A 26,225-nucleotide genomic window follows, 5' to 3' on the forward strand; every position below is an offset into this window, starting at 1 on the left:
CTTCAACTGTCCAATTTTGGTGAGCTCTTGCAAATTGTTGCCTCTTTTTCCTATTTGTAGTGGAGATGAGTGGTACCCGGTGGGGTCTTCTGCTGTTGTAGCCCATCCGCCTCAAGGTTGTGCATGTTGTGGCTTCACAAATGCTTTGCTGCATACCTCGGTTGTAACGAGTGGTATTTCAGGCAAAGTTGCTCTTCTATCAGCTTGAATCAGTCGGCCCATTCTCCTCTGACCTCTAGCATCAACAAGGCATTTTCGCCCACAGGACTGCCGCATACTGGATGTTTTTCCCTTTTCACACCATTCTTTGTAAACCCTAGAAATGGTTGTGCGTGAAAATCCCAGTAACTGAGCAGATTGTGAAATACTCAGACCGGCCCGTCTGGCACCAACAACCATGCCACGCTCAAAATTGCTTAAATCACCTTTCTTTCCCATTCTGACATTCAGTTTGGAGTTCAGGAGATTTTCTTGACCAGGACCACACCCCTAAATGCATTGAAGCTACTGCCATGTGATTGGTTGATTAGATAATTGCGTTAATGAGAAATTGAACAGGTGTTCCTAATAATCCTTTAGGTGAGTGTATATAAGGTTGCATATGGATACATTTTCATTGAGTGTAACCATAGAAAACTACATTTAAACTACAGTAGATTTTGTCCGTAGCCATTTTCTATTCTTTATATGCTTTATTTCAATAGAAAATATATGGAAAGTTATATTTGTTACATTTCAATAATGTACTATTTCACCATCCAATCCAAATGTTTTTTTTTTGCCTGAACGTTTTTGTATGTGACAGAATTTGGCTTCATTTTGAACACCTTATATCAGCATTTCACAACTGGTGGGTCGCTACACAAAAATGGGTCCACAGGTCTGTTCGGATTGGTAGCAGTTGGGAGCAGTGAAATAACAATGCCAAGGTTCTTCCTTAATTTAAACAAATGTTGAGATATTCATCTTGATTTTGCTGCTTTATGCGCGCTAAATATGCTTCTCGTCTGAAAATGCAATGCGATTCAGGATGTTTTTGGAGTAATTTCTAGAGACTGTTGTGCGTGAAAATCCCAGGAGATCACCAGTTACAGAAATAACAAAAAAATATCCTGAAGTGGCAGTTCTGTGGATGGAAAAGCATTGTTGATGAGAGCGGTCAACAGAGAATGGCCAGACTGGTTTGAACTGACAAAATCTACAGTAATTCAGATAACCACTCTGTACAATTGTGGTGAAAAGAATATCATCTCAGAATGCTATTTTGAGATGCGGGTTGGCACTGTTTTTGTGGCACGAGGGGGACCTACAAAATATTAGGCAGGTGGTTTTAATGTTGAGACTGATCTGTGCACACACACTTGTTTTTTTTTTTTTAAAGACTAACTACATTGACCTAATCACAGTAATGAGGACCCATCAATTTTCCTACCTGTGGTTATATGGCATTGTACTGTAAATATATAAGGGCAAGTACATGAAGTCTGGACCTCCAAGACTTATGGACAAAGTTTTTCTTTTGTGTAATAGATACTCTGTTTGATATTAGGAAACAATAGTGATAATAAATATAATGGGCTCATATAAATAAATAAATAAATAAATAAATAAATAAATAGGCACATCAACCTTTTAAAGGGGGGTGAGAAAAATTACTCTTCTGATTTTGACATCAACTATAAAAATTCTTTCACTTGATACATGCCACAAAACCATGAACATAATTATGCAAAATAAAATAAAATGCGACCCAGGCTATGTTAAATTCAGGTTACATGTTTTACTGCGTTGGGTCGCCACTTGATGTCCAATGTAAACCAGTTGAGAACCACTGCCTTATATAACCCTTATACAACACATTTTTTTTCCATCCTCTCTCTTTAACGGCAAACAAAGAAGCTAAAAAAATGGCCCAGCTGTGGTCCCATGCCCAGTCATCTGATTTCTGATGACATCAGTGCCCTCTGCACTGCAGGCCCTGACCTTTGTCCTCTTGCAAACCACAATCACTGCATAGGGTTGTGTTATCAGGTGTCATCTGATCACATTGTTCAATCTGTGTAGAGAGAAAACCACACCCATACTTTTGTCCACCCTGCTTCTTTGCACTGACTTCCTGCTTTGCCTGTGGTTCAAAAACATCACAGTGAAAAGCCCCGCCCATTAAAGTACAACAGCATGAACTGTGGAAAAAAAAAAAAATGAACCAGCACCCAAAACTACAAAAAGACTACCCACCTGCACATAAAATCACTCAGTGTACACATTCCTGTTCAAGTCTGGGCAAGGTTATAACAGTCTTATGAAAGAAAAACTATACCTATCTCAGTTATTCGTCAGTTAACAGCCTCTCGTATTTGTTTTTGATAAGTATGTGTGGATTGTTTTGAATGAGAACAATGAAGAATGATGTCAAAGCAGCATTGCACAAGGATCAAAGGTAATAGAAAAAAAAGCAACTGATAGATGAGAATATAAGATGTTTTTCAAATGGAGAGAAAATAATCCAAGACTCACACAGACAAAAAGAAGTGCTGCCCTATTATCAAGAATACTGATAACCAATCACTCCGTGACCAGCTAAACAAACATGGCGACAGATAGGCCCTTAAACACTAATACTGCACTGCTGCTTGCCAATAACAACAGAATATACTTAAAGACCTCATAAAATTCATATTGAAGTTTTGCGGCTTTTAGTCTGTTAGCTTTAAAGCCATGCTAGTACACTCCTGAAAACTTAGCAAATTAACCTAATGTAAAAAATTTACAAATGTAACTAAAATTAAGCAGTTCAATGTATTTAAAAAGTCTAAAGTGACCAAAGTCAAGCTGTGGTCATCACATGTATCCCAAAAAAAAAAAAAAACACACACCAAGAACATTAGCAATCCCATAGTCCTTTGCTCCACATGCCTGGTCAAAGAAATGTGGGAAGAAATTTAGGAAAAAGAGAGGGAAGGTGACAAAAGAACACTCCCCAAAGAACATTCCAGTAAGAACGTGTAACTCAAATCCCTTTTAACACAGGAGGTTCAGGATGAAGCATAAGCATCTGTATTGATTCTGACATTATAAGCAGCAGAAGGTCAGCAGTGATGATCTGTCTATGAACTCTTTAATTAGTTGTTTTTTTACTCCCTTATAATTTATTAAAACATTCAGAGATAAAGCATTAACCGGCAGTGTTACTGTATATTATGAAGCTCTTACAATATAGGTGTCCACTGCTGTTGAAGTCTGGATGGTTTTCTTTTACAATTTAAGCTTGTGATAAGACCTTTTAAATGCATTGAAGACATGCAAATGATTCAGAAGTAAAATAATAAGACAACAAAAGCTTAAAGAAACAGATCAGATTAACAGCCTTTCAAATGTTCCGGAATCATATCAAGATTAAGTATAGCATGTGTGTCGCCAAAATGTCTATTTGATGCATATTTTTGTTTGTGTTAGCTCATCTACAATATTTGGCTTAAATATTTGCTTGTCACATGTTACAACATCATCAGACAGATGTTTATGATTTAAAAATCCATTAGGATTAGCTCTTTTGATGTGTATCAGATTTTATTAACAAATATAATGCTTAAAATAGAACACAATGCTGTCCAGATGATATCAGTCACAGACATCTCGGCAACAGACTTATTGTGATGCAACGAGCGAGTGCGAGAGGATTTGAACAAACCCCCAAGTATGAGCAATATTAAGTGATGTGCGCCTTAAAGGTTCACTCAGTGATTCCTGAGAAACACGGTTGATATTTGAACTCAACTGCCAAAACAAACACACCCCCTCCCTTCAGTGCTCCTTTGGAAGCTCCATTCCCCAAATTCAGTATTTTGCTTCTGCTAAGATAACTTGAAGAGAAGATGAGACGTTTTTACGCACACCAGCTCCAGACACTCGCAACTCTCCTGCAACTAAATCTAACATCACAACAACAGCATATATGGGTTCTGTGAAACATAGCAAAATTTATGTTACCCACCTATAAAAAAAAAAGAAAAAAAAAAAGAAAGAGCACCTTCTGCATCCGCCTTCAAGCATTTTACCACTTGGAGGTCTCTCCACTGTGAAAAGCCTCGATAATGTTGACACAGCTCCTAGCCCTTGACTTATCACAATCCTTATTTTTCAGTTTATATTTGTCTGACTTTTTTCTCTTGGTCCGTTTCTCATTTGTCCTCCTTGGAGTTTAGAAAGTTTGCATCAGCCAGATTTGCTGTTCTAATGAATTTGCCCCCACCCCCCCATTCTGTGCACGTGCAGAATTTTTTGATTCTGCACGTGCACTAAATGTCCACGTTTTTAGTGCCTGGAGTTTCTGATTGCCTGGAGTAGTGTTGTGTGGATCGGTCTGATCCACTTTGTTTTTGTCCTATTTACAGAGCCAGGACGGTGTACAAATAAAAAAAAAAAATAAAAAATTCAGCCCACCCACAGAACGGACAGCTAGCAGACTGCGAGGAGATATTTGCAAAGTGTAATGGATTAGAATTACTGAGTGTATCTTTAAGGAACACTACTAATAATACAAGAGCACAGACTACAGTTCTCCATTTAACAGCACATTCAAGACTTTAAAATGTGTGTTTGCAGGACAGATAGCGAGAGAGCGAGAATAAATTAATCCACTCTTCGTATTGTTCTTAAAGAAGAGAGGACCCGGTTTACACTTGGTATTAAGGTGCGTTTTGGGTAATCCGATCACATGTGGTCAGGCGAGACACAATGCTGTTTACACCCGTTATTACCATGCATGCCAAATGCATACCATGTGACCACTTATGTTCGAATTTTGAGGTGCAGTTCTCTAATTTTATGACGACGTACATTGATCACTGTTATTCAACAAAAAAAGTCAGAAAAGCCAAGCTTTTGCACAAACAAAACTGGTGCACAGTTTCTCCCAGATGCAGATAAAATTTAATCTAAGCATTTAAAAATTTAATCTATAAATCGAAATGCAACATTTCGAGCAAAACTTCCTATTGTTTTAGAGGAGTCCTTGTGAAAGCTGAGCTTCAGATGTGTGCACTTCTTATCTGTGACAGTGCTTGAATATATATATTTGCTTTTTCAACTTTTTTTTTTTTTTTTTTTATATTTTCTCCCCAATTTGGAATGCCCAATTCCCAATGTGCTCCAAGTCCTCGTGGTGGCGTAGTGACTAGCCTCAATCCGGGTTGCAGAGGACGAATCTCAGTTGCCTCCACGTCCGAGACTTTGTCCACGCATCTTATCACGTGGCTTGAGTGAGTTGCCGCAGAGACATAGCACGTGTGGAGGCTTCACGCTATTCTCCGTGGCATCCACGCACAACTCACCACGTACCCCACCTAGAGTGAACCACATTATAGCGACCACGAGGAGGTTACCCCATGTGACTCTACCCTCTTTAGCAACCGGGCCAATTTGGTTGCTTAAGAGACCTGATTGGAGTCACTCAGCACAACCTGGATTCAAACTCAAGACTCCAGGAGTGGTAGTCAGTGTCTTTACTTGCTGAGCTACCCAGGCCCTGTCACATGCATTTTTGACCATCTCTGTATGTGGTTTCGGTGATCTGATCACAAAAATTTTAGACCCCGTTTTCACCTACATTTAATTTAATGCGGACCATGTATGATCGAATCACCCGAAACACATCTTAATACCAGGTCTCTATATCAGTAAGGGGTCTTCTCTTTCAGTAAAGAAGAAAGCAAAAGATGATGAAATGTTGCACTTAAATTTGAGCAGGCAGTTTTGCATAATTTTATCAGTTATGCTTCTTGTAAATTATAAACTAACAGGGAAGCTCCAATAATCTTGCATCATGAATATGTATCTGAATTAATTATAGCTTACTAAAACTGGAGCTGTCCTACAAAATTACTGCATGCATAGCAGTGAGCCAAACTTGTTGCGTAGCAACAGTAGCAGCAGATTCCTCACCTCAAGTTGCACAGGTCTGCGTAAACGTATACAATAAATAAACAGCATAAAACACAGGATTTTAAAACACTATCCATTACGGTTTTCTCTTGAAACACACAGAAAAGCAAGCTGCCAGAAATGAAAACAGAAAAGTCAGAGTGCAGGAGTGAGAGGGACACACACACACACACGCACACGCAGACAGGAACAGAGACAGAAAACCAAGCAAAAGAAGAACCAAAAAGAGACAAAGACTAACTGTATTGTGAAAGTGGCCAACAGAAATGGTTAAAGAGCCACAGACATTTTATGCAGTAGCATGGAAATTTCCATTTCCTCCATGAGGACCCAAAGGCAGGCAGACTACAGCTGTGACCTGAATGAAGCACCCCAGCAGCTGACCAACCAGACCTAATGTCATTGTACACTATCCACAGAAACAGCCAATCAGAGTGTACTGGGTGGAGCCAGCTGTGTGTCAGACTCAGAGAGAAGCTCAGGGCGAGCAGGTGTAAGCGGTTGGTCAATGCATATTACCAGAAGAGTATAGTACAGAATTATAGTTCTAAAATATATTTTTTAAAACAATAAAAAATTCATCCTGTATGGTCAAACTACAGAAATTAATTAGCAAAAATGTTTCTTCTGCTAAAGTAGACATGACTTGACACTTTGACAAAAAATCCACTTCACACTGCCCCCCATTCTTCCTCGCCTCTATCAAAGAATCCATCGGGTGCGAGCACTGTGCTTCAGCCAATGGAGAGGAAAGAGGAAATGGGTCTGGAAGGTTGACAGGCAGGGAGCTGAGGATGACCATATATGGTAAAATCTGCAGTCAGCAGACGCCAGAGAACAGTCAGCGCACCAGGAACAGTAGGGGGCTCCTGGAATACAGACTGGGAATAAGAATGACACATCCACGGCCACACACACAAAATTTAAGTTACATCTGTCCATGTGGCAGCACAGGATATGTGAAGGTGGACTTTGGGTAAAGACATTGCCCTGCTGGAAAATACAGCTCAAGCTGTTAGCTGTGTTTTGGAACATGGTAGTTGGTACAAGGTGGTCAAGAGCTGGTCCAAGCTACCATTTTCCAACACACAGCTACTAGCATAAGCTGGATTTTCAGGCAGGGTGAAGTCTCACTTCCTTTCAGTACTCTTTTTTTTTTTTTTTTCCTGTTTCCATATGTGATTACATCTTCCTCTCTTTCCTCATTCTTGGCGCTTTCATTCGCCTGCTATTCCCCTTTTCAGTGAAGTGTCAGCAAGAACCAAAAGAGCTTTCACAAGGCCCATTACAGATGCAGGAAGTCAATCCAATTTAGCCCAAATACAAGCCCAGCATTGTTGTACTTTAGTATTAAAGTTGGTTAAGCCAAAACTGCAAATTATGCGATTATTTACTTAACCTTATTTTGTTCCAAACTTTCTTCTAAGGAACTCATAAGGAGACATTTTTAAAAAAATCTTCACACTGCTCATTTCCATACAGTGAAATATAGTGACCAGTACAGCTCCAAAAAGTACAAAAAGCATAATATAAGCAGTCTATGTGACTTGCACAATATTTAAAGTCTTCTCAAGCCATTCAAGAGCATTGTGTGAGGAACATACTAAAAATGTATGTTCGTATTCACTGAAAATCTTCCCCTCCACACTCATATTTAATGATAACTTGGCATCAGACGGCATTGGTTCATGGGTTACATTGGTTATTCTCATAATCAAAAATGATGAAGTTTGAATATGCGTGATCTTAGATATTAGAGCCATGGCGGACAAAGATTTTCAGTGAATATTGATAAAGTGTGTGTCTCAGTTAGCTATCGACCGCCCTATATCGTGAACACTAATTCGGGCACTGACAAGAGTGCTGATTAGGGTTGGGAACTGTGAACCGGTTCTTGTTATTTACAAAATATCGGAAACGGATGACTTTTGGTTCCATTAACGGTTACCCTGCTTGAATTTTCCGCCGATACGGCTGGAACACTGTACTGAAATACTATGACAGTGTTTCCAGCAGCGCATTTCTGCAGCAGCGCTGGCCTCTACTGGGTCAGAAGCATAAGGCGCACAAACAAATGACTCGGAGCAGGCTCTGTTGAATCTACAGTGTGAAACAGACAGCACTTCCGGAATAGTCGGATTCCAGAAAGATTTACTCTTATGAGCAGATTCTTTTGAATCTAAAGTGCGAAACATCCTGCGCTTCCAGTCTAGTCCAGTATAGTATTAATCTTACACTGATGTGCGTTATGAATGTCCAACTCGAAATTAAATAAGAATGGTTGAATTCTTACCAAGCTTGAAGTACAACATTAGACAAAAGAATACAGTCTTAACGGTCTCTTGAACGGTTACTGTTATGTCATCTGACTTTAGACCTGTGAGACTTTAATCAAGCAGTACAGCTACTGACTGGTTGTTCATATGACAACATTTAATTTAAGATAAACAAGTTATGTAATACAAGGAATATATATATATAAAACTGAACTAATGATATATTCCATCAAATTTCTTGTTTGTTTAGATATAGTCCAGATCTAGCCTAGTTAGGATAAATTATTGGCTTGGATATAAGTCTCTAAAAAGTCAGAAAACACACCTTTTACAATAATTTTATTAACTTTTAATATCTGCTCTGTAGAAATCTTAAAGGATCTCATCATTTGGCAACAGACTGCAGAGTAAATCCAATAATTTCTAATTTTCAAATAATTCTTCCTGAAAAGTACTAAAAGAACTACTGGAATCCTTACTGGAACCATTAAGGAACTGTAATAGTTAAGAGGAATCTGAACTGGAATTGTTAAATTCCTAACGATTCCCATCCCTAGTGCGGATCCACTGAGATACTTGTGATTTAATCCCTGCTACATGATTATGAGGTCACACTTTCAAATGCAGCTGGTATTAAATCAGCAACAACACTGTATAATGACACTTTCATACGTTTTCATTGTAGAGGTTAAAAGTTTTATTATGAAAGAATAATGATATAAAAGAATTATATATACAAAGGTGTGCATTTTTAATCTCTAACAACTCTAATATGATATCTTAAATTTATACAAATTTTGCACAGATTCATAAATCGCAATATGCATATCGCAAGGGCTTGCGAAACCTTGGTCGATCACTTGGTGTGCGTGCATGCAGTGTGCATAGGTGTGGACTCAAATGATGAGTGAGTCACAATTTGTGCATATGTAGCTGTAACCAGCGCGGTCCTGTGCTTTCACTCTGCGTTGTGTGCGTGTGCAGATAATAATGAGACCAGATGCTGGTATACAAACTCAAACTTGGCTTGTTTATTGGCCGCTGTGGTCAGTAGTGTGTGCACCAGCACGACGGAAAACAAAACCGAGTCGCAGGGCACCGACTGCAAGTCATGCAGTGTGCCCCTGTCTTAAGAGCTTGAGCTCTAAAGGGAACAAGTTGCTAAGAGCAAAAGTGTAAACTGGAGTTTCCTGTGGTATGGGTCATATTTTGTGCTATAACCAAATATATGAGAGGTGGTCAGGCAGGAAAGAGGAAAATTAGTCACTCTGGTCAGTGTGAATGGAAAGCAGGAATGCAAGGTCTGCTGTAGGCTACAGCCACCAGTTTCCCACTGCTTCCTTCATATGTTAATAAACACATCCGAGTGAAGGGGGAAGGGTCAAGAGAGAACATGTGATTAGACACCTGACAGTCTCTTGAGGGAGAAAGACAATAAGAGTGAGTCATGTTGCTCAGACTCCCACTCAAAGAATCCAGCCACAGCCCCGCTGAAACTCCCCCCGGTTTGGCTCTTTATGGCAGTTAGCTTCAGTTAAATAACTTAACCCTTAACAACATGATCGACCAATCACTCTGCTCCAAATATTTCAACATTACTTAAAATCACAAGTACATTAAAGGAATAGGGCACCCAAATATTTCCCATATATCATTAACTCACCTGCATGTTGGAAACCCATATTATTTTCTTTTTTCTGTGGGATCCAAAAGGAGTTTAGTCTGAACTTCTGTTGTCTATACAAAAAATCTGGATGGTGATCTTCATTGCCAATCTCCAAAAAGTACAGGACAATATGAACAATTAAAAAAAAAATAGTCCATTCGACAGGTAAACTTCAGAAGATTTGTGTTAGGAACAGACCCACATTTAAAGGGACAGTTCACCCAAAAATGAATACTGTTATTTCCAATCCTGTATTACATGCTTCTGTGGAATGCAAAATGAGATGTTAGGCAGAATGACAGCCTCAGTCCCCATTCACTTTCATTGAATTGAAAAAGATGCAATGAAAGTGAAAAGTAAATGAGACTAACATACGGTCTAATAAAATCCTTTTAAGTTCCACAAATGAAAAAGTAATATGAGTTCGGAACAACATGAAGTCAGAATGTTTATATCAGCATGAACCATCCCAACAAATGGCATCTTTGGATGGATTGTGTACTTATGATCCACTTTAGTTCTTTTTGGAGCTTTGCAGTATGCATCACCATCCACTTTGTGATACTGAAACAGAAGCTTGAACTTTCTGCCCAACCTTTTTTTGCTTTACAGAAGAAAGAAAATAACATTTTGGGTGAACTATTCCTTTAAGCCTTGATACAACACTGGCCACTGGTCACTTCAAGATCTTTAAACAGTCCCAAAATGATAACATGCTCCTTATTGAGAAACAATAGACAGACGCATGGGTCTGAGGGGTTTAGGAAATCTAGTGGGATCGAGGAGTTCCCATAGAGAGCTGAGCTGGGAAACAAAGGGTGCTGCAAGGCCTGGCATACGCTGAGGGACAATAGCTCCCCCAGAGCCAGCTGTCTGATTGTAGGGGGCTGCTGGGAATGGGGCAGCCTGGGAAGACGGACCATAGACAGATGCAGTGGAATATAGAATCAGAGTGTGCGAGTGGATACTTAGGGAGGGGTGCAAAGCATTAGACATAACAAAAGGACATCAGGCATGCGAGTTTGCACATGCACACATAAATAAGCAAAATAAGATTGCGAATATAAAAGGGTATATGAAGGCAAAAACAAAATGAACGGCCATATGGATGGTTCCTTTTGGATGCAAAATGTAAACAAATCTTACAAAAAGCAAGCTATGACAAGCAACCCCACCTAACAAAAACAACACCACATACTGCAAGTGTGACAGTCTGAACTTGTCTGATAAATACTTTGCTGACATTCCAGACAAAATTGAAACAAAACTGCATAAAAATGTAGGCCAGGGGTTTCAATGTTTTTCTTAATATATAAATGCTTGATTTCATAGGTTTGTAAATAACATTAACAAACCATTGGCCATATATTAACAATAATCCACATATTTAAATAAATAAATAATTTATTTAAAAGCTACACAATGCAACTTTTGGCCCTCAAGCGGTTAAGAAATAAAACTGCATGTATCTTGCGGAAGAACACTGGTATGGTTATGATGCAAGTCGTGCTTCGGCCCTGCTCCTCTGAGCGGATGTATCTGGTTCGAGGCACTGGAGTACAAAGGGATACAGGACATCTCAGAGCGAATGGGCAAATAAATAACAAAAGAAAGGAAAGAACGGACATTCAAAAACATGTCATCTGAGCAGATAAGTGCCATATCTTATGCTGTTGTTTTGACTAATTACAAACATTGTGCTTTGTTTTTATAACCGGTGATTCCCTGGAGGTTTGCCGTTTTGAATGATCCATGGTCAATTTTTCTCATTCGTTATGACAACAAACTTAAAGCTTCACGCGATTCCTACTCATGCGCAACAGTAGCTGGATCTTATTTTCTTTGTGTACGGATATGACATCAACATGTACGGGCAAATGACGCATATATGCAACTTCCCGCTCCATTCAGCTCTATTATATCAATTATTATGTTTATCAAAGTGTATTTGGGTAAATACGTGGTTTGGAAGGTGGATTTTTGTTGCAATCTTCTCATTAATAAAATTTCGGGTTTTTTTGTAATTGTTTTTTAAATATCGTAGCTTTAAACTTAGACCCTGGCTGTAGAATACACAAGCCGACATTAAGAATTTTTTTCTTTTTTTTTATGAATCTTGGTGTCTTGCTGTAGTTGAAGTTCGGCAGCAAAATATTTTTTATCCCAGCTCATTCAAGACCTACGTCAGAGCAATGGACATGGATGGATCCAGCAATCTGCTCTGAGAAATCACAACTGTGACAATCGAAGTACAAACATGAATTATTTTCAAAGCTTAATTTTTCCCAGATGCACTTGTTTTGTGCATCTGAATATCAGAGTTGAGTGACAGAGGATTTATACCAGCATAATCCATCACTTTTAAAGTCGACCTGAAACCCAAGCTTTAAATAATAGCTTTAAAAGAGCAGCCTGCTGGAGCTGAAAATAAAACTAATAAAGTAAACACCATAACGCATGAGATAAGACAAATATAAGACCTGCTGCATTTTATCTGGCCTCAGTAGCCTGAGCTTTTCTGGCTAGGCAACAGAGCGTTTGAGTGTGACATCATTTACAAGAGTGTGACGTTGATGACAGGCCTCGGGATACTAACCGAGAGCCCGAAGAGGTTTGGATTTTAAAGTCGTGTCTGAGTGCTCTCTAATTACAGGCCGCTGTTCCGCTTGTCAGCACCACTGATTTAGGTTGTCGTGCTAATCTCGCCAGTATTACCACAGTAATCGGAGATGGGCCAAATTACACTATCAGATATACTTTACCTCTTCTGATTCCAACACTCTCTATAGATTACTGTGCAATAGTAGTTTTGAGAAAATATAAAAAATGATGTATGTTACAAATGATGATGAACATTTGTGGCAAATTTATGCCACCGAAGCAAAACTCAGAAAACCAGGGAAACCAGCGACATAATTTCTTCCTTTGCCACATGGACAAAAAAAAAATACACTCACAGAACACTTTATTATGTACACCTGTACACAAACTTATTCATGCAATTATCTAATCAGTCAATCATGTGGCAGCAATGCAATGCATACCATCATGTAGATATAATCTAGGAGCTTCAGTTAATGTTCATATCAAACATCGGAATGGGGGAAAAATGTGATCTCAGTGATTTCGACCGTGGCATGATTGTTGGTGCCAGACGTGCTGGTTTGAGTGTTTATGACTGATGATCTCCTGGGGTTTCTAGAGTTTACTCCGAATGGTGGCAAAAACAAAATCATCCAGTGAGTGGCAGTTCTGTGGACTAAAACGACTTGTTGATGAGATAGGTCAACGGACAATGGCCAGACTGGTTCGACAGAAAGTATATGTTAACTCAGATAACCACTCCGTACAATTGTAGTGATCACTTTTAGTGATCAACACAATTAACACCTCAAACCTTGAGGTGGATGGGCTACAACAACAGAAGACCATGTCGGGCACTTTATTAGGACCATAGTGTTCCTAATAAAGTGCTCAGTGAGTGTACAGTTTACATGGTTATTTAAAAAAAAGGAAAGAAAAAAAGACAGACTCATGGTCATAAAAAAAAAAAAAAAGTTCTCTCCATTTACCCACCATTTTGAGGTGTATCAAAAAGTTTATTTTGGACCCTTTTACACACAAATGGAAGTTGAATGGTTAAGGTGTAATTAGTTTTATTCAGTTATACTTTTCTGATTTTTGTTATCGACAAAGTGAAAATGCATAAAAGATTGTGAAATTTGCCGTCTCCTGCCGGTTTCCATTCAAATGGCCTTTTATCGATACAAATGGTGTGCGTGAAGTCAGGCCTAAAAAAACACTTCATTGCATAAGTTTTGGTTTATCGCAAAAGAAATCTGCCCTTAAGCCGTTTCCATAAAGAAATGTGTGTTTATCACTATTAGAGTACCTTTCGCCTCCCAGATGTCCCAAATTTTGTTTCCTCCAAAGTTTTGGTAAAATGGGGAGAGTATTGAGACAATTGAAATTAGCCAGCTTAATTTCACAAACAATTGCACTCAAAAGAGAGCAGTTGCCCTTCTGATAGGACTGTAATATTGGTCCTGATGTTGCACCTATCGCAGGTTGCCACAGGTTCCGACACGAAAGCGAATAGTCATGGCCCGGTTCAAGCTGGCAACCTGCACCAAGTAGTGGGGAAACTTTCGGTCTTAGTACAAGTACCATCCATCGATGTGCATATGCTGTATGCACAACTATTAAAAAAATAACTGATACGGTTTCCAGAGATGATACATTCCTGATATTCAGCATGTTATTTTGAACAATCATCTAATCTAAAGCATCACCATCACAACTGCATTATGTCCTGCATATTTGTTCAGCAACTTTTAATGACCCACTGAACTTGATTGTCATCCAAAATTAATTTTAGCATCATAATGCAATTTGCATTTTCGGAAGAAGCTCAGCAAATGCGAACCGAGATAAAGATGGTTAGATTTAAAATGTTCAAAAGCTCATTTTCTGAAAGTGAACTAATAGTTCTGATGGTTTATATTCTTGAAGTGTAGAATGTCATTCAGCCGACTTCTCTCCTCTACAGAAAAGGGTACGGCTAATTTAAGCTTGTGTAAAGAAAAGGCCCTTATTTTTTTAATTGAAAATTATTTTATTTAATGCTTTATTCATTTGATAGGCTAACTTATTTAATTTAATACACAGAATTTTGCCAGATAAAATTATTAAAAAAAAAGATCAAATTTATTTTTATATTTTTATGCTTGCACTTGTCGATGTGCATGATACGAGATATTTGTGTTGGCACTCCTGGAAGTGTCATGTTTGCAGCATTGGCTCTGTGCAATGCCATTAAGATCAATCCATAATCATGTATAATAAATTTGCTTTCAAGGATGAATACCATTGTCATTAACACAGATTGACATAAATTCATGTAACGCTATATTTTTACATTAATGGCAATTTTCTCGACAAAAAGTTTTTCACAACATTTGAATTAGACAGACTTTCTGCGCTAGAGCTAAACGGAAAAATATAATGTCGACATTTTAATGGTAATTTGAATATCCGTCAGCTTTGAGGCGCTAAAACTTTTTCCGCAATAAACGCTTGGATGGACATGTAGTTAATGTAAATTTGTACCATAGAAGGGCAAAACAGCCCAAAAAGAGCAGAGATGTGGGAAATACAAGGCTAGAACTTTTTAACTAGCAGAGAATCTAAGAATGAACCCCACACTTTAACATGCACAAACGTGCAGACTCCCTAAATCCACATACACTAAAAACAGACTAGTGACAAACTCTTTAACCAGATGAAACAAATCTGTGCATTTGTAACACAAGCAGAGGGCTTTAGTCAGTGACAGAATGTTGAGGAAGTGCATTAAGCTCCAAGGTATCAAAATCCCTGCGGACCTGAGATCATCACACATATCGATTAACAGACGTCTGCGGTATGAACTCGGCCATTTTGACTTTTGTCAGAAAACCATTAAGAACTAAGATCACCTTACATCATTGGGTAACAAATACCATTGAGCTCGGCAGCAAAGTCAAATGGATTGATGTAAAGGATGTTGCATTCCTACTACCAACACCAAGGCCTGTAAAATATAGCTGAAAGGCATTTATAATAAGGCACAAGTCAGTCAAGAAGCACAGCGGTCTACCCAGCCAGAGGTTCCCCAAAAAAAAAAAACAGCACTTCTGCACTTGCATCACAGAGCTAATTTGCCTTTTATAGCCCTTATCTGGCTGACCAGTAAACAATGTAACGTCTGATTCTGGACAACAAAGTGGTTAGTGAATGAGTGTGAAGACAAAAAAGAAAGAAAAGCAAAATGGCTTTGATGTACTATTTACTGAGTGCATACAGCGGTGTGTGTGTGGCAAGCAGGGCTGTGCCAATACCATCACATATTTATATATTGCTATTTTTTCTCTCGTGCTATCACACAATTCTTTCATTTCATTTCCAAGACCAATTAAGGAAAAAGCATGCCGTCAAAATAAGCTCAAACTCTGAAACCAGCATTTCTCAGTGTGGTCAGAGTTGCCGAACTGGACAAAAGTGAAATGCTTCATGCAAGAATTATGATAGTCGCCTTCTCTCATGCTTAACTATTTGAGTTAGTACTATTTAAATAATTATCATTCTCTAAACATTGGAAAATAATGGAAGTATAATTTATCCTTATGCTGTAATATTAATAGAACTGCATTATTGTCAGCAATCAACCCATATTAATGATCAAAAGATTTTGTTTAATTGAAACAAATTACACATTGCATAATAACAGTTAAAATTAGATGAATAGAAATTCTTTTTCATAGCATACTTAAGTATTTGTATTTTGTGTTTCATTTCATACATTCTTCCCGATCACAAAATTGTAATTCTTACCTGCTCATCAGAAATGCCTGCCTGGCTGCTGTCCTCACCCTGTCCCTCGCTGTGATAGAACTATCCCTCACAGAACAAACAACTAATCATTTCTATGAACACTTTTAACATCTCCATTGAACATATGACTTTTATTACACATACTATATAGCTAAATTATATCGGCATATGTACATGGGGGCTTAAAGACATTAAGACATTAAGGCATAATTTTCTGTAAAGTTGCTTTTGAAATGTGTATTGTTAAAGGCACTACAAATAAAAATGACTTGATCACTGTTCTTTTTAGTAGTGTTTGTTTGCCTCAGTGTTTCATTTCTTGAATGGCATCTTTACTTGATCAACCATACCTCCTCTCCAACTTCTGACTGGTCTACCCTGTGGTCTAGCCCCTGTCAACTTGAGATGGTTCACATTTTAAGCTTCACGTCAACTCAGAATGTTCAGACATCAACAGCAGTACAATGAGTATCTAAAATGGAATCGGGATGTCTGTCAAACGAAGGCGCGACACAGTGCAACGCGACGCAAAGCAAGCTACAATCTCATTGATTTTAGAGTCATCTATTTCATTAATAAAAGTGACAATGTCAGGTTGTGTTTTCGCAACTTTTTACTTTGATAGTTCTGGGACTAAATTGCAATGAAGTAGCTAGCTAGTTATAGAATAGCTGGAGTGTCATTAGCTAGATTACAGTAATATCCTACCTCCTTTTGAGTACAGGTTTTATGTTTTTCCCCACAGTTCCTCTTTGCCCAGCATTGCAAAAGGGTCTGAGTGGCAGCGCATCTCTTCATCCTGTCATCACCGTGCTTGTACTTGGGGGGGATTATACTTGCTTGTCTTTATTATTTATATATACACAGAATTTACGCCCCTAGACAAATGTATTGCAATGTTTATCATCATTTAAGGTAGTTGGCAATATCAAGCCATAGTGGCTAGTGATTCAAAATATCTAAGGTGTTGTCCCAGTAGCTCAATTTTAGCTACAATAAATAGCTGGTCAAATTCAGCACAATGTGGGAAGAACATGCTCACCAATATCTCAAAGGCATCCTTTGGAGCGGTTTCCACTCTCAACAGCTCTGACACAAATAGATTAAGGCAGACACCTGATGAATCACACCTTAATTACTGTAAAACCACCATTTGTACAGCATGAGCTTGTAATTATGTGCAAGTGTGGTTGTGTATATTTCAAAGATGGACAAAGACCAAAACTGCGATTGTGTCAAGCATAAATGGAGGGTAAAATCAAGACTTGGCTGACAGAAAATCTACACCCACACCATTTCTCAGAAATAGGCCAAAAATCAATTTCACCTTTTATGTAGTGTAAAGATTTGGCCATGAAGTATTTACATTTAAAAGAACTTAACTGAATACTTTCATATCGCCAGCATTTACAAGTACTCTCTTCAGCAAACAGTAAACATAGCGAAAGTTGAGTGTCAAGTAATATTTCTGTCCTCATTGAAAGCTGCATTGTGAAAGCAAACCAGAATGCTCTTTAAAATACACTACAGCTACAGTGTGTGGAGCAGAAATTCAGACCAAAGAGACTTCACTCTGGGTGAAACCATTAACTGTAGTCAAAACTATGTTTGGTGCAAAAACAGTGTAGTGTTTTAGATCTCTCACCTTATGAAGAGGCAAAACCATGAACGCGCCACCTCCACTGGCTTCCACAATTATGGCAACGAATTTGGGGTTGACTGCACAGAAGGCACTGTCCCATGTGACCCGAGACACCCTGATGTCATCGTAGCATTGGTCATTCTTCAATGCCTGGCCGAACACATGCCGGAACTTACTCTGTCGCACGACCCGTCTGAACATATCTAGAGAGAAGAATGAGAATAAGAATGTGACTGAAGCAAACACGTGATAAACACTTGAGGTTTCTGTCTAAACAGATATGAACATGCTCAGGTTTTAGGTCACTCTAATGAGTTAGCAATGCACACACCAACTGAACTAGTCGAGATGCCATACATTCATACTAAAGGTTACATGGTTAATGACAGGAATATCATAAGAAACTGTTCTGCAAATACCACTTTAAAAAAAATGGCTGGTGCAGCCATCGCAAACTGTATCCGATTCAACACTTTTCCAACAGGATTCACATGACCATATTGCTAGTTTACATTAACTGAAAATTTTCAGTAATTTAACGACACAGATAATTAAACAAATGCTACAATTCCGGTAGAAGATATCTACTCCATTGTGTGTTAAAAACATTTCCATAAAGAATGCTAATAGTGATTAAAATTGAAGGGGAGAAAATAATGATTTAAAGCACTTGAGAAAACATAACCTGTTTTTTCAAGTTCAGGTCAATATATACTTAAACCTGAAATTTTGGTAAAATTATTACAATTACACATAAAAAAACACGTCCCAAGATGATCACACAGGAAGTTGGTATGTTGATTCCAAGAGTTCCTGTACCCTAGGATCAGCCACAATATGCTGACTCATTGACAAGCGGCATCTCCAGCGTGTTTACTTCCCCCTTGTGGCAAGACCGAAAGCACATTGTGTCAGCAGCGCGAGAGGCCAGGGTTCGGTTCCTGCATTGAAACTAGGAAGTAAATGCATTCACATAAGTGATGTGCGTGTTTCGGAGGTTGCATTTTCCCTCCAACGTTACATTTTTACTCCACTGATGGTTGGGTTTAGATTTTGGGTTTGGGGGATATGGTTTATAACATATGCCTTCCTCTTCACTGTGTTACACCCTGTACAGCTGAAAAACAAATCTATTCACAACTTTTGGCGGTCCTCTGTGGACATTACACTCGAAAAATTGAAAACACACATTCCCATACGCCCAAACAACACTTGCCACTTTGGCCACTGGGGAAGTGTTTTGTATTTCAGTAAGCATAGACCGATTTTAGCTAAAGAAACGTCAACCTACTGTTTACGGTTCAGTCTGGCCCATCATAGCGATGGCTATTGGCTATTTAAAGTGCAACCTCTGCATATTGCATTCAATGCAAATTTCCATTTCCAAACCCATCACTGTGCTCTAATCTGTAACCTAATTTTATTTATAACACATTTTACAGTATAAAAAGCACCCTTTCAACATGTAAAGAGTGCCTTAATCTAGTGCCAGCAAGCTCAAATATAATCCTAAAACTTTGCAAAGTGCTGCAGCGTTTGCTTTGGAAGTCAATAATTACCATAACATAACAGCACCACTTCATGTCAAATGTTGCATGATTTTAAAGCCTTTGGCACACAGAACAATGATGAAACACATCTCAAAGAGCCCAGCAGAGTTCAAAGTGGGACAAGTATATTTTTCAAATATTGCAAAAAAATCATAATTACGGTTATTTTGGTCAATATTGAGATCACGATTAATCATTGACTTTGGAAACATCATGCATTTACTGAACTTTTAAAATGTTTTGTCTTTTTAGCAGTGGATTTTGTTTAACTTGAAATGTAAACTGCACTGGGTAGGGGAGGAGGCAATTGCCATATGATAATTATTTGATGTTACATATGGTAGTCAAATAAAGGAAAGCCTCCATCACCATCATTAGCAGCAGGGATGCTCATAGTTATATGGAATGAGATCTTCACTACTTTTTCTTCATGTTATTGTAGCAAGATCTACCATGTACAATAAAGGATATACATTATCACAATACCATAATTTCAGTAGTCGGTAATAAAATTTGACGATTCTCAATACCAGATTCAAAACGACAACAAATAATAACACTAACTAATGTGTTAATTATGGAAGTAATAATTAACTTAATTATTACTCAGTAATAAAATAACAAAAAACAGCAATGAATAGAAATGGATTAAAAATAATAGACCGTAAAATACAAATTAAGAAAATTCTGTGCTTTTTTTAACAGCTTAAAACGTTTTTAACAGCAGTAGGCTAAGTATTGAAGTAAACATTCAGAATGAAATGCAACATAAAACTACTTCTGGTATTTACTGTATGTGTTTTTAAAAATATTAAAAATACCCAGTCATTAGAATGAGCATTTTCGGAACACACTCGCATGATCAGCACACACATATGCCACCTGTCAATAAAACTGTGCGCAGCCGTTAAATAGATCGCTAGCAAAATTATAAAATTACAAGCTCTGGATTTTTTTCAACAGCAGAATAAGAATATGAACTTTCTAATAAGTGACACAGGCCTAGGCTCTCACAAATATGGCCGGTTATTTTTTTGTTATTGACGTTTTAATGAGTCTGCTTGTCCGGTCAGGCAAGTAAAATTCTCTTTCACTCGCCCCTTCAAAAATCCACTTCTCCTGGACAAACGTTAACTTCGAGCCCTGATTAAATATTGTATTCAGCATTCTCAGAAAAAAACATTTCTTCTGCATTATCGCTCCTTAAGTAAATATGTGTTGTTTTAAATATTATTTTGGAAAACAAGCCAAAAAAGACTAAATCGCAGACTTATTTTGTTCCAGTGTATAATGGGCTAAGACGACACTATCGCCTTTATGTTGACTTCGATCCATCTTTAACTCAACAAACTTTGTATTCTTAACAGAGCCATGTATTGCCAATTTTTGTGACGCATATATTATGATTCACTACGGCGCGAGCTATCATGTTTTAATATAGCTGCAGCAAAACTGCGAAATAGAACGTGGCACAATAATCTTTTTATCTCGGTTATCTTCTTTTCATAATTGTTGGAAGTCAAAAATCGTAATTGAAAATAACATTCGATTAATCGCCCAGCCCTACTTGCACCAGAAAAACAGAATAAATCCTCACTATAGTCACATTACTCACTCTATTTCACAAAGAAAATGCCATATAAGAGTCAACACATCACTTTGTTTTCTAGGCTCTCCGTTTCGGCTTGTCTTGTTTCGGTTCTAAAACAAACCTGAATTACGAGAAAATTTTGTCTCAGTGTAATTTTTCCAATGAAATCAGTTACAGTGCAATTCCAATACAGGAGAGTATGGGATGCAAAATAATGTGTGATTTCATCTCTTAAACCACATCGGGAGGTGGTCAGGGATCATTGGCCACATTCCAGTGGCAGTGAGAACGGCAAATGCGTCCCAAAGCATCTCCGATAACACGTGTAAATAAGCCACTTCTGGTGGACTTTAAGTGAGGCTGGGAATAAGCAGGTGTTCTTTAACAATGAACATGGACAATGTTCATACTAAAAATAAAAAACAGCAAGTACACTTGCTCACGTTTCGTATCAGTCTTCCTGTTTGCTCAACAACAACAGTGACATAGTTGTTCTGCACAGTAAAATGACATCGATGGGGTGGATCTCTTGAACGGAACACAAGAAGTCACTGAATATGCATCGGAGATGCATAGTAATGGCAGGTGCAAATGGCAATCAGTCACAGCTGTCCACTTACGATTGGATCACCCTAGACAGATGTTAATACAAAGTCTGAACAGGGCCTGAGGGTGACAAGCTAACTAACTAAAACAGAACAAGAACACAGTGTTATTTGACAAACTGTTTATTCTGTTATTGTAGCCTAAATGTCTCTCACCAGTCATTCCTAATATCATTTAATTTTTGTCCCTGGGGTCCATTCAAATTTTCTTGCATCAAGCAGTCATAATTATTTTTTCATTAGCATTTACCACCCTAAGAACTAGATGAATTTGCAGCTTAGCTTCAATAAATGGTCTGTTTGGACTGGGATGTTTGGAATTCTGAAAGTTACAGCATGTTGTCACAATGCATCTTATTTTAAAAGATCAATGAACATTTTATTTCTCATGATAAGACCACTTTAAACTTAATTAGTTAGAAACATAGGGACTGAAGAGGGATCAATGGACCGAATCAGTCATTCACACCTGAAGTGAACATTAGCGTGCCGACAAAGCAAATAAAATATGTGGAAAAAATATGTCGGGAGCAGTTGCAGTTACCAAAACCAGCACAACTGGTAGTGCTAAAGCACAGGAAGCTGATTTGACCACCGACATTAAATGCTGCATTAACCAGAGGATGAAATCATGTGTATTTAATTTGCAACAAATGTCTTAAAAACTTTTCTCATATGGGTTCTCTTAACATGTAAATTATATTGCTGCATCAATGCCTTGCATCCCCTTAAAAAACACACTCTGATCTTATGTGGATTGTCTTCATAATGCATTTCATATCGCTAAATTTTTTTTGCCTTTGTATCCCTTTTTTTAAAGAAACAACTATGGATAAGTGTTTTTTGTCAAATATTAATAATATTAAAATTCGAAATAAAATCAAAATTGCGATAAGAAATACAGCGATTTTCAAATGGCAAAAACAGCGTTAATTAATTAAATAAATAAACAATCTTCACATTCTGATCTCTGTAGTGTAGTACACATACTCTTAGCATGTGTGAGGCTAATTAGCTGAACATGTTCAAGTTACAGTGCCCTAGATTCACTAACTGCACATTTGTGTGATTCAAAATGTGCTTGGCTGCTAAAAGTTACAGTACAAATTTAAAGTAACCTCAAACACCAGATCCTTGGACAGAAAATTGGATGAGAGCATAGCTGCGTTCTGATTCACAGGGTCCCTACTGCTCCTTAGTCACTTCACAATATTTTTTCATCTGGAATACCCTGAAATGTGATTACAGGTTTCAAGAAAGATGAAATGATATCCTTGTGTAAAAACAAATGTAAAACATATGACCTTATTCCATATATATATATATATATATATATTATTTTAGCGTTTATTTTAGCCGAACTGTGTGTAGTAGTAGTAGTAGTAGTATCGAATGTCTACGCTTATTCCCTATGCCATTTGGAGTGCCCCTCCAATTGAACATTAAGAATACCGTATTAAGTCCACTTCGCAGGAAAATATCGGTCGACTGGAACATACCTAATTTATCAGCATTAAAGGGTAATGAAACCACTTAGGTAAGCAAGTGATTTTATCACACAAGAGTCATGTTAAGACATGCACAGACGAGCCAAAACGTGTGACCAACTGCCTTATATGCTGTTGGTCCTCCGCATGCAACTAAAACAGTGCCGACCTACCAAGCCATGTACTCTACACGACCCCTGAAGGTGTCCTGTGGTATCTGGCATCAAGACAATAGCAGCAGATCTTTTAAGTCTTATAAGTTACGAGGTGGAGCTGCCATGGATCAGATTTGTTGGTCCAGCACATCCCATTGATGCTCAATCGGATTGTGATCTGGTGAATTTTGAGGCCGGGGCAACACCTTGAACTCTTCATTGTTCCTCAAACCATTCCCAAACAATGCGTGCAGTGTGTAAGGGTGCATTATATTGCTGAAAGAGGCAACTGCCATCAGGTAATACCATTACCATGAAGGGGTGTTTAGGTAGGTGGCATGTGTCAAACTGACATCCACATGAATGGCAGGACCCAGGGTTTTCCAGCAGAACATTGCCCAGAGAATCACACTCCCTCCACCGGATTGTCATCTACCTAAAGTGCATCCTGGTGCCATCGCTTCTCCAGGTAAATGGTGCACAGTGGTCCATGTGATGTAAAGGAAAACAGGACTCATCGGACCAGGCAACCTTCTTCCGCTGCTCCAAAGTTAATTTCCGATTCTCGCAAGTCCATTGTTGGTGCTTTCGACAGTGGACAGGGGACATCTTGGGCACTCTAACCTGTCTGCGGCTATGCAGCCCCATATGCAGCAGGGTAAGATGTAGGGCTGCACAATTTTGAAAAGTCATATTGCGATTATTTTGACAAATATTGTGATTGCGATTTGAACTGCGATTATGATGGTAATCCACATGTTCTACTTTTAAAAGGCTGCTGGGGTTTTCAAACTTGAGCCCTCTTAAAAAGAACCAAACTGAGACCTTTTTTCAGTTCAACCAAACAAATAAATACATAAACAGTGAAACAAATTCTTCTTCATATTCAAATGTTACCATCCACCATGTACCTTTTTTTGTCCATTTTGTGATAGGGTCTCACCCACTAATCATCATCATCAGTTTTTGAAACAGTCAACTTAATATATAAGGGATGCTCCAATCACGATTTTAACATCCGATACCTATCTCCAATTTTCTTTTTATCTCATCGATCGATGCTGATCATTTAACTTTATCATCAGCTCTGTCAAAACGGGTTATATGTAAGCTTTCTGCTCAATGTCACATTTAACTACATTTTCCTGTTGGTAAAACCATAGTTGTTGCCTAGGGTTGTGCCGATGGACGATATCATCGTCCATCGTGATGGCTGACCAACATCACGATGTAGAGCCACCATCGTGATGCCACGCCCCCTTTTGCGAGTCTTGCTAGTGTGACTCACTAATCCTAGTCTCTTCTATAGTTAACCTAAAAACTTTGCAGGGATTGATCTGTAAATTAAATTGAGAATATAACTAATGCATATATGCTATTTTAAATACTGTGGTATATGCCAGAGACGTGACGTGTTAGTCTGTGAAAATACCGTGTCAGGCAGGCTACACAAATATTGATCTTGACATTGTTAGCTTCTTGTCTTTTTTTACATGTCTTACACTGTACATTTAGATTAAAATATTTTATGTTGTAGGCTACAAGAAAATAGCCTTTATTAATTAATTATTAGTAGTTGTAGTGTCTCAGAAAATCTTGCTCATTGTCACATAGCTCTTGTATACACTGAAGCGGCAGTTTAAGATAAACCCAGACCAGCGAACGTCAAATAACTTTTGTCTGGTTAATAATTTTAAAGAAAAATTTCCTTGGCCATAAATCCATAATGTCAAATCAAATGAAAGAAACAAGGTGAATATGAATAACACACATTTATTAAAACATAGAAGAACAACAAATAAAGAACATGAAAACGGGTACAACACTCAGACCGAAACTCGGCATTAACATTTCACTTATAATTAGCAGCACAATTAACTTCAGCACAGGCTACAAAATAAATTATGTTATTGAAATATTGTAAAGTGGTGAACTACACAAATGAACGTTTAAAAAATAATATGCAAAATGGAATAGCTCTGCAACGGATGGCGAAAAATGCGTAAAGAAGTCTAATATCTTTCACCATAGACCATGTTTAAATTTCGATGTTTCTGGCCAGAAATACCAACATATTCACTTTATCTGGTTTTAATAAGCTGCGGATTGGAGTAACTACACTACCCGCTGTGCTGAAGACCCGCTCTGATGGAGTACTGGTAGCACATATGCACAGATATTTCCGTGCTAATCTTGCCATGAACGGAAACCTTTTGTCGTTCGTTTTCCACCAAGTCAGCAGGTCCTCTTCCCCATCAATGGCCATTTCCTGCAGGTACATGGTCATTTCTGCCTCCACCTTTTGCTCATCAGTGAGTAAAATAACGAAATTATAGTTTTTAAGTGGAAAATAGTATTTATGTAAAGAGATATATTAAAATAAAAAGTGCACAACTCTTCTTAAGTGAAAGCTAAAAAAAAAAAATGCTTCACGTGTCGTGCAACCTACTGATAAAGCGCCGACGAGTCATTAGTTGGGTTAGTAAAATAACGAAATTATAATTTTTCATATAATTTTTGAAAGTGAAAACTTTGGTTAGTTTGTCACCATTTAACTTAATTGAATTTAGTAATGCATTATAGTATAGTAACTAAATATTTAATATAGATTTATTATATGTATATTCCTTCCTTTTCATTTTGTTGGATGTTTGTAATATTAGTTCTGCTTTTACTCGTTTCCGCGAGGAGTGCCATAAGGGCAATAACAGGGACGTGATGTAAACAAATGACAGGAAAATGGAGGAAGAGAAGTTTCTGGACTCTACAGGTGTTACTGTTAATGGTGTTTGCTCAGCAATCACTTAAATAAAGATGTTTTAATTATACCCAATCTTGTATTCCGCGTTATTATGATATCTGTGCCTTGCTAAGACCGAGAAGCTGTTACCGCAGATAATAATAAACGCTTCATGCTGGATGCGCCAGTTTAGTGTAA

General features: G+C 38.0%; 1 protein-coding gene across 1 annotated transcript in view; it reads right to left on the reverse strand.

Annotated features, from left to right (window-relative positions):
• Window positions 1-26,225, reverse strand: part of LOC127625213 (coronin-1C-A-like) — a 73,857-nt gene that overhangs the window by 17,868 nt on the left and 29,764 nt on the right. The window contains 1 exon segment of the mRNA XM_052100359.1: window positions 17,903-18,102. Within this exon segment, the coding sequence (XP_051956319.1) occupies window positions 17,903-18,100 (198 nt within the window). The 5' untranslated portion in view covers window positions 18,101-18,102.

This window comes from Xyrauchen texanus, chromosome 3 (assembly GCF_025860055.1).
Source record: "Xyrauchen texanus isolate HMW12.3.18 chromosome 3, RBS_HiC_50CHRs, whole genome shotgun sequence".
NCBI classification, from domain to species: Eukaryota; Metazoa; Chordata; class Actinopteri; order Cypriniformes; family Catostomidae; genus Xyrauchen; species Xyrauchen texanus.